The sequence below is a fragment of the Myotis daubentonii genome, chromosome 3 (genome assembly GCF_963259705.1).
Source record: "Myotis daubentonii chromosome 3, mMyoDau2.1, whole genome shotgun sequence".
Taxonomy (NCBI): domain Eukaryota; kingdom Metazoa; phylum Chordata; class Mammalia; order Chiroptera; family Vespertilionidae; genus Myotis; species Myotis daubentonii.
This window is the reverse complement of record NC_081842.1, coordinates 74,433,171-74,442,690: the sequence shown is the minus strand read 5'-3', so window position 1 is coordinate 74,442,690 and position 9,520 is coordinate 74,433,171. Positions and strand designations below refer to the sequence as shown.

General features: G+C 40.9%; 1 protein-coding gene and 1 pseudogene across 1 annotated transcript; one reads left to right on the top strand and one right to left on the bottom strand.

The window, feature by feature from the left end:
• Window positions 1-4,868: 4,868 nt before the first annotated feature.
• LOC132229293 (melanoma-associated antigen 10-like) lies at window positions 4,869-6,106 on the top strand. The gene has a single exon (XM_059686012.1). It carries the CDS (start codon window positions 5,066-5,068, stop codon window positions 6,104-6,106), a length of 1,041 nt encoding a protein of 346 aa, XP_059541995.1. The 5' UTR covers window positions 4,869-5,065.
• A 1,638-nt stretch (window positions 6,107-7,744) lies between these two features.
• LOC132229632 (PRELI domain-containing protein 1, mitochondrial-like) lies at window positions 7,745-9,297 on the bottom strand (annotated as a pseudogene).
• Between the last annotated feature and the right edge of the window lie 223 nt (window positions 9,298-9,520).

Below are 9,520 nucleotides of genomic sequence, written 5' to 3'. Positions count from 1 at the left end.
TTTGTTTTTATGTTTCTTCTACTACCAAAGTAATGATTCCAATAGAGAGAATTTCTTAGTAGTTGGTGATATTACTCTCAAATTGTTGCTATGTACAAAATATTTACTTTCTTATTTTTCTTGATCAGTCAAGAGAGGCATTTTATAGAGAAAATAACAAAATAATAGTTTTTATACTCTAAATCAGAAATTTAGTTGGGGAAGGTGCAGGAGTAAGTGAATGAGGAGATTAAAATTCTATTGAGGTTTAGGGTATATTCTGATCAGCAATGCTATTCATTAATACTATTATTAAATCTTCAGAAGACTATAGAATTCCCAGAAATTATGTTATATAAAGAAGCTGAGGAAACATCATTGCTATGGCTTATATTCCTTCTCTTTCATTTTATGCTTATATTTAGCAACTGTTATGGGAATGGGTGAAAATGCTCTTAAAGTTGTGGATGACATAGTAACTTTAAGGTGAGTTCTCACTAGATATATGGACTAGTGCCAATGTCTTTCTTAAAAAAAAATCTGCCTTTGTCATTTTATTAATTTATTTGTTTCATTGGCACTGGGTGGAAGAATTCAAAGCAAGCCTTCAGAAATGGAAGTTCAAAGAGTTTAACTAAAGTAGGACAGGGAATTAAAATGCTATTGTTGCAAGAAGGGGCAGCCTTTCTATTTGTCCATCCTCCTTATTCCATGGTTAAAAGGAGATCTTTTTGCATAATAACACAACAAAGTTATGGCATAAAAGGCAATTAGCTTTAGAAAAATAAATATTTCTTTTATATGTGGTCAACAAGAAGAATGGAGCCCTCCTAGAACAGAGTGAAAATCTGATTGTCATGGGGCTCAAGCAATAACTGTAAGAGATACCACAGCATGGAATATTTAGGGCTAAAGCAGCATAAAGCCTGGAAGGTTCAAGCAATGTAGGTAGAATAGGGAGGGGTGGGGAGAAAGGGAGAGAGAGTGAGAGAGGAAGGAAGAACTTCTATTTTTCCATTAAAGACAGAATAGACAGAAGTCAACATGAAGAGAAAGTAAAGAAACGAGTTCTATTAGTCTCTGGATTACAAGTATGTTCATGATCAGTTATTGCTGCCCTTGAATGCTTTTCAGGCTTTGCACAGTGTATCTATTTTACATTGGTGTTGTCTTTTAAGGCCCAGAATGTGATCCACAGGGAGCCAAATGTACAATAAACTCAATTTAAAGCTCTTCAAATTTGTAAGATATGAATTTGTTGATCTCTGCATTTTCTTTTATATTTTTGTTGAAGCTCTCTTCTGATTCTCCCATTTCCCTTCTGCTCCAGCATTTATGCAACCCAGGTGACATATGGTTTAATTCTATGGTTCAGGTTCAAGGTCTGTATCTTCTCATTTTCTACTCTGAGCTCTGTTGTTTCCCTTCAGGAACTGTCTGTGGTGATGATGATCCAGATCCTGCTATGGCCTTGGAGGATGAGATCCTGAGAGAAGGGATCCGATGACTAATACAGTTATTAATGAGGAAGATATTTGAATCATAATGAATGAGGTAAATAAAAAAGGAGATTATATAAAAGCTATATCATTCAATCTATCTTGTTCAATGAAGGGAAATACCCAGTTAATTCAACACAGTGGGTCTGGTCTTCCAGAACCAACATGACGGAGCTGGTTCCCCGAGAGAACACAATTTCTCAACCTCTCATCTTATCTATTGAGATTAAATTCCAACACTTTCATTGGGCAAGTTATTTCAAAGACAAAATATTGTCTGTGTTATCACACATTGGTAACAAAATAAAGGCCTTATTTTTATGACTGAGAAATTTTCCTGCATCCTGAACCTGATAAGAAGTCACAGAAAAAGCAAACTACAAATTAACATGCTTAAAACTAAACACTAAATTATGATATTTAATCTTATAGAATATTGATAGACAAAATAAACGCTTAAATACTAAAAATAAATTATGAAATGTGATCCTATAGAAAATTAATATAATAATAGCAAATGGGATTTATTCAGGAATGTAGAGATAGATGACTAAAACAATCAATTAAAAACTTCAGGAGAAGCTTGTGCAGGTACAGGGCCACCAGCTCCCTGTAAAGGAGGAGACGCTGCAGCAGGCCCAGCTGTATGTTGAGACAATCATCGGCTTCTCGCCCAAAGACCTGCAGGCTGTCTTGTGCCCTCTCTAGGACAGGGCCAAAGGGCATGGTCCAGGGGCCTTCATGCCCCTGAGGGTCTGGGTCTATCTGAGCTTCCTTTTCTCCAGTGAGGGGTAACCCAGCCAAGCATGAGCTCCTTGACCCTGGCTCCCTGCTGTTCTCTAGACTTGGACCCCTGCTTAGCACCACTACTGTCCCAGCAGTAAAGTTGGCATTTGGAACCTCAAAAAAAAAAAATAATATAGCCTAGTGAAGCATGGTAGCAATCATCTCAGGTAAAAACTGCTGTTTAATTTTTAACTCTGCTATCTGGCTTCTGTAATTATTTGCTTGCTAAAAGAATAGACAAGTTATTTTAATCTCCTGAACTTATATAAATCACCCCATTCGATTGTATACCCCATTGATTGTGGTTTTACTGGTCTTTCAAAACACATTCCTCTTCACCTGGAGACCAGGACAGCACAATTGCTTTAATTGCTTCAGTGGCTCCAGAAAATGTGTTTTCCATTGACTCAGTGGCTCCAAGACCTAAAATTATAATTAATCTTTGTAGATAACTAAATTGCTCATTTTAGCTTCTGTAACAAACTGCTTTTGCAAACCAGGTTCCTCATTCCAAATCTAGAGATAATCAATACCTTTGTGATATTTGCCTTTATAAGCCTGATGTTACTGCCATTTGGGGCTGCGAGATTTGGAGAACATTTGTCCCCTTGTAGCTGCTGGCTTTGAAAGAAATGTGGCTCCTTAATTCGACTTCTTGAGGCATCCTTGTGTGATTCGTGGGGTACACTACAACAATAGTACTTTACTAAAAGAAGAAAAATAAAAGATTTTACAATAAATGACAAAGCATTGGATAGAATTTAATATGTATTTCTGATTTTATAATCTTAGTAAAATAGAAAAAAGAGCATTTCTTAACCTGGTAGATACATATTTTGAGCTAGCCAGCATCATATTGCAGACTTGAATATTGAAAGAATTTTCATTCAAATAAAAAGGATGAGAAGAATGTATGAAATCATCACTATTATTTGTCATATTCCTGAAACTTTAAGAAGGTGCAGTTGACAAGAAAAAGAAGGCAAGAACCATAAACAGGAAAACCCAACAAAATTATCATTTCTTATTATTGATTTGATAGCCTACATGAAAACACTAAAAAGCTAGTGGATAAGTTTAGAAATAGACAATTCAGGAAAATGGTTACTTTACAAAATAATTTTTGTAAGTTCAGTAATTTTTCATATGCTAAATATAAATAAGAACAATATAATGAATATTCTATTAAAATATCAGCAAACCCCATAAAATAAATGGTTATATACAGCTAAGAAATGTATAAGAACTATAAAAGAAACTTAAAAACTACTGAGTTGCAAATAATAACATTTTAAAAACATACACTACTTGATGAAGTAAGAATTAAATATACATAGCAAAAGTTGGACAAATAATATAGGTACGGTTTGATAAATTTTTACACAGTAGACACATCCACATAACCTCCAAAGAAGTAAAGAAATTGAATATTGTCATCTAGATTAATATCTATAATTTGACTAGAATCTATTATTATATATTTTGTAACAGTGGGGCCAAGATATTGAATAAAGTCTTGTAACACCACTATAGTCATGATATAAAATATTTATGACATAGTAGGCAGTTAGACACACATAAGCAGAGTAGGAACAAAAAGCCAGGTATGGAAGGTCACCAGGGTGGAAAACCCTGGGTGACTAGTAATGGACAATTGTGACCCTCCAGGATGACTTTTCTTCCCCTAACATATTAGTGGTCATGTGGTAGACCCTCTTAGAGGAGGAGCAAGGAGGCTGGAGAGCAGCCCCATAAGACCCCAAACTAGCCCATGCAGGACCATTCCCTTAAGCATTAAACCCTCAAGATGACGAGGTTCTGACCTGCATCAAGTAACCTCAGGAACAAAGCCGTGGGTCTGTTGACCACAGAGACAAAGTTTTGGTCAAACTAGTGATAACATCTAGGACTCAGTTGTGTTTCAGCTCTAGCCCAGAAAAGCAGCAAGGTCAGGCAGGACAACACCCTGATGTGATGACTAATGATCCACTGCTCTGGCACGGATGAATCAGCGGTGACCACAACCATGAGGATACACACCTGAACATCTCATAAATATTCTATTGAGATTCTCCCCTAAAATCTCCACCTTTAGGAAGCAGATACAACCTCTTAAGATAAAGGTCTCTCTCTTGAGCATGCCAGCACCTTTCCTCCCTTTCTTCCTTCAAGGTGCATACCTTTGCTTGCTTTCTCCTAAGTTCTAAGGGCCCTTCTTTTGCCTCTACAACATGTTTCCTGAGCCCACACAGTCCAGCTGACTCACTTCTTCCATGAATCACTTCTTCTACCTTTGAGAATTTCTAAATAAACTTTTGCTTGTATATGAGTGTTGGCTCTGAATTCTTTCTAAGCCAAAACTCAAAGGCTGAGGCCTATAACATCTGGTGCCATTTTCTGTTAATATTCCTATCACTTCAAAAAGTTCCCTCAATCCTGTTTACAGACAAATCTACTTTTCCTTCCCTTGTGGCTCAGAGATTGAGTGTCAACCCATGAACCAAGAAGTCAGGAATGAGCTCTAGCCTGTTCTGAGCCTGCTTTCAGTCTGCAGATCCTTGGAGGTATTCTTTTCCGACTTTGACCTTTGGAGTTCCAGGGAGATAAGGCTTCAACTGAGAAAACCAGAATCAGGTCAGCAAGGTGAGGAGTCCCAGACTCTGCCAGTCATCAAGGAGCCTGAAGAAAGTGAAGCTTATTGGCAAAGCTGTAATGTCAGATCAACAGAGGAAAGAGTTCCAGGTGCTGCCAAGTGTTATGGTCTGTGGGTCCCAATTGGCCAGCTGTCCCCAACACAAGTCATGCCTCACGGTCAGAAGAGTGACAGCTGCAACCTTAAGGAAGACCTTCAGGCCCCAAGAGTGGCACAGGGCCTGGTAGGTTTACAGGTTCCCATAGTTGAAGAGGAAGAAGCCACCAGCACCACCAACACCTCCTTCTCCTCTCTCTCTCCTTTGACCCCTGGCACTCCAGAGGATTTGCCTGACACTGGGGAATTTAGTCTTTTTCTGAGTTTACAGATAACCTACTACTCCTCCACTGCCAACACAGTCACTCTATCAAGCCACCAAGAAGAGGATCCAAGTACCTTGAAGATTCCGCCAAATCCTGAGTCCTTGTTCCCTGAAGTGCTAAAAAATGAGATTAAATGCTTGGTGTGGTACATGATTAGCAAGTATGCCAAAAAGGAACGCATCACAAAGGCAGAAATGCTAGAGAGTGTCATCAGAGAGCACAAGGATCACTTCCCTGTGATCTTCAAGAGAGCCTGTTTGTGCATGAAGATTCTCTTTGGCATTGAAGTGAAGGAAGTGGACCCCACCAGCCATTCCTACATGCTCATAAAATTACTAGACCTCACCTACGATGGGATGCTGAGTGATGTCAAGGGCATGCCCAAGACTGGCCTCCTGATATTCATCTTGGGCATCATCTTCAAGTACGGAAACCGTGCCTCAGAAGAGAAAATCTGGGAAGACCTGAATATGATTGGGGTGCATCCTGGGAAGAATCATTTTATCTATGGGGAGCCCAGGAAGCTCATCACTGAAGATCTAGTGCAGGGAAAGTACTTGGAATACCAGCAGGTGCCCAATAGTGATCCTCCACGCTATGAGTTCCTGTGGGGTCCAAGAGCCCATGCTGAAACCACCAAGATGAAAGTCCTGAAATTTTTCACTACCGTCACTGGGAATGACCCCACTGCTCTCCCACACTTGTATGAGGGTGCATTGAGAGATGAGAGAGAGAAAGCCCAGGCTGAAGTTTCCTCTGATGATACTATTGCCACAACCGATGAAAGTTCAAGTGTCCTTTCCAGCAGCTTCTCCTGCCCTGAGTGAAGCCTGAAGCATACCATTCTTCACTCGCATTTGAACACAGCAGACAAAGTCCTAAGTAGTGGAGGACCGGGGTGGATATGGAGGGAACACCTTAGTGTTCCTGTTCAATATAGGTGATTTGGAGATTTTATCATTTTTTGTTTAAATTGTTTTTCCTTGCAATAAAAACTTAAACTAGCTTCAAAAAAAAAAAAAAAAGAAGAAGAAGTCATTGTTCGACTCCAGGTCAGAGCACATACCTGGGTTTCAGGCTCAAGCCCCAGTAAGGGGCATGCAGGCAGCAGCCGATTGATGACTCTCTCTCATCATTGGTGTTTCTATCTCTCCATATTCCTTCCTCTCTCTTAAATAATTAAAAATGTATTTTAAAAAAATACCTTTCCTCTATTCATAGCTCCTGGCAACAACTGATCAAGTGTCACTTGAATTTATACCAGTGAAATTATACAATATTTGCCAGTGCTGACCAGCAGACCCTGAGCGATGGAAGAACAGATTACTCTGACACAGGTTTCTGTGAAAGAGAGGGCTAGGGGACTCTTACTTCAGTAGTAAAAGCAGTGCTGTTCACTTGCCTTGTTGGCTTTTTATTGTAACAACAGCTTGAACTTAAATTAACCTTTAGATACAATCAGCAGGGTAAGTATCCTTGAGAGAGTATATGCTTCTACAAGGTTGGGTCTTTAAAGACTAAACATAGAGATTCTAGCAAAACACCCCCGGGGGATTCGAACTTGTTTGGAAAAGTCAAGGTAGAGGCTGCCACCTTTGGCAAGGTCCCCTCAGAGGCCCGACCTTTCAGAGAATCCTCCTTACAGACATTCCAACCAAGTCCCATGCTTCCCCACAAATATTGGTCTTTTGTGTCTAGAGTATTTTATTTAGTAAAATGAATTTGAGATTTGTTCATTTGTTCCATGTATCAGTAATTAATTCCTTTTTGCTAATTGATAATATCGCATTGAATGGATATACTATTACTTATTTATCCTTTCATTATAAATGGATATTTAGATTATTTCCAATTTTGGGACATTTACTATACCGTTTGCTGCAAACATTCACGTAGTCTTATGTGATTAGGTTTCCAGTTTTCTTGGGTACAATGCAATGTTGACACAAACTACCCAGACTCAGATCAAACTTCACTGGTTAATGGCATAGCCTTCCACAAGACTGCCCTTACTTTAGACACCAGCAGCAAATTGAGGGTTTCCAGGCTACCTACACTCTTGACCAACTGACTACAAGTTCAGGGAGGTTCCTAACCCACCCCCTCCAGTCACCCCCCCAGGATAATTCTTTAGAATGCCTCATAGAACTAAAGAAAGTGCTATACTTATAATTACAGTTTATTTTTTAATTCAACAAATAGTTATTGAGTGTCTATTAAGAGCTAGATATTGTGCCAGGTACTTGCGACACAGCAGAGAACAAAAGGAAGGTCCCTGCCCTCATGGAGCTTACAGTCTAGTGCTTATGACCACGTTGCCTGCATGCTGTCTGTGAACGTGGACAACTCTCTCCTCAGCTATCCAATGCAGGAAGAAGCAGGCCTGGCCCAGACATGGATAACATGTCTGGTGCACTGTAGATGCCAAACAGATACCACTTCCAATCCACTACCCAGAGAGTAGATCAGGCTGGAAATGGACTTTTAATAAAACACAGGGAGGGGCGGGCAGCGGGAGTGCAGCGGGTGGTGTGGTGTGCTGCTGCACCGGGGTCTGAGCTGGCTACACAAACTGCTGCTGGCAGGGTCCTCGGCTTCTCTGTAGCTGCCAGGGCCATCCCCTTAGCTTCTCCTTGGCTTCTGTGGCTGTCTCAGCAAGGGTTTTGGAAGGGGCCGCACCTTGCAGGTTGGCCAAGATGTATTCAAACTCCTTCACTGACTTGGTCACACTGCTTTTGAACCAGGCGAGACCAAATTCCTGGACAGCTCGGGAGATGCCAAATAAGCGAGAGGAGACCCAAGCTTCCCAGTGGATTTCGGTCCAGCCGCTGTTATCAGAGTTCACACAGTAAACACATCGTTCCTCCACCACCATCAGCCGGCGTGGTTGATGTTGCAGGTGAAGGTGGTCATGGTCTGGTCCTGTGGGTCCACAGTAGAACCCTCCAGGATGTACACCGAGTGAGCAACATTGGCAGGAAACAATCGCTCGGCCCAGAGGGGCATCCTGGTGGTCTTGGTCAGGAGTCTCCGGGACAGGAGCTTCTGGTCAAGGGTCACCTCCCGGTGCACTAAGTCTTCCGTCAAGACATGTGTGCTATAGGGAGTCAGGCATCTCTGCCAGAAGGCGGCGAACACTTGGTCCTGGGAGCTCTGGAGCGCGCTCTGGCCCAGAAAATGCTTCACCGTTGTCCCGGCCTGGAGGGGTCAGCCCCCGAACAGCATCAGGGGTGCAGAGCCTGGGGGGACACTGAGGCCAGGCTAGCTCGGCGCCTGCCCGCCAGGCAACTGCTCAGTCACTGCCCCCTGCAGCCACCAGCAGCCATCACCATGAGGAATTGTTGAGCCCTACTTACAGTTTTATTATAGCAAAAAGACAAATCTCTATCAGCTAAGAGAAGAAACATACTGGGACAGGTGGAAGGATGCTTCCATTTTCTCAGAATACATCACGCTTCCAGCACATAAATGTACTTTACTAAACAGGGAAACCAGCCTGAGCTTAAAATGTCCAGAGTTTTTAGTGGGGTTTTATTCTTTAGTCATGATTGATTGAATCATGCCAGAAAGACCAACCATGTCAATAGAGCATTGGCATTTTAGAGCCAGGTGATATCAGTCCAAACCCCCGGAGAAGGAGACTGAACTTGAGTTTAATTATGTAGTCAATGTCCGTTCTGAAACTGTCTAGAGACCCACAATGCATCATCTCATGAGCATAATCTCAGACGGTGTTGTCCTAAAGGCACATCAAGAATAACAAAAACCTGTTAGGAGGCAATTCTGAAGATTCAAATGCTTTTTTTCTGTAACTAGGGAAAAAAGCCAGTCGATTCTTCATTATACAACATTGGATAATATCTAGGAATGGGATTGTATGTTCCATTTTGTTTGAATTCACCAAAGTTTTTTCAAAGTGGCCGTGAAATTTTGACCTCTGATAAGCAGGACATAGGCCTTCCACTTGGACTTCATCTTTGCCATTACTTGCTGCAATCAATCTTTTAAATTTAGCCATTTTACATGGTGTACCATGGTATCATATTGAATTTAATTCGAATTTTGTCAATGATCAATGATACTGAGAACTGTACATGTGTTTTCATGTAATTATTATGTCTTTGGTGATATGTCTGTTAGAATTTGTCCCATTTTTCAAAAAATCTTTTTGTTGAAACTATTATAGATATCTGTTTCCTCCACCCATTGACCCTTTCTAGCCCGCATCTGCTCCCCCACTG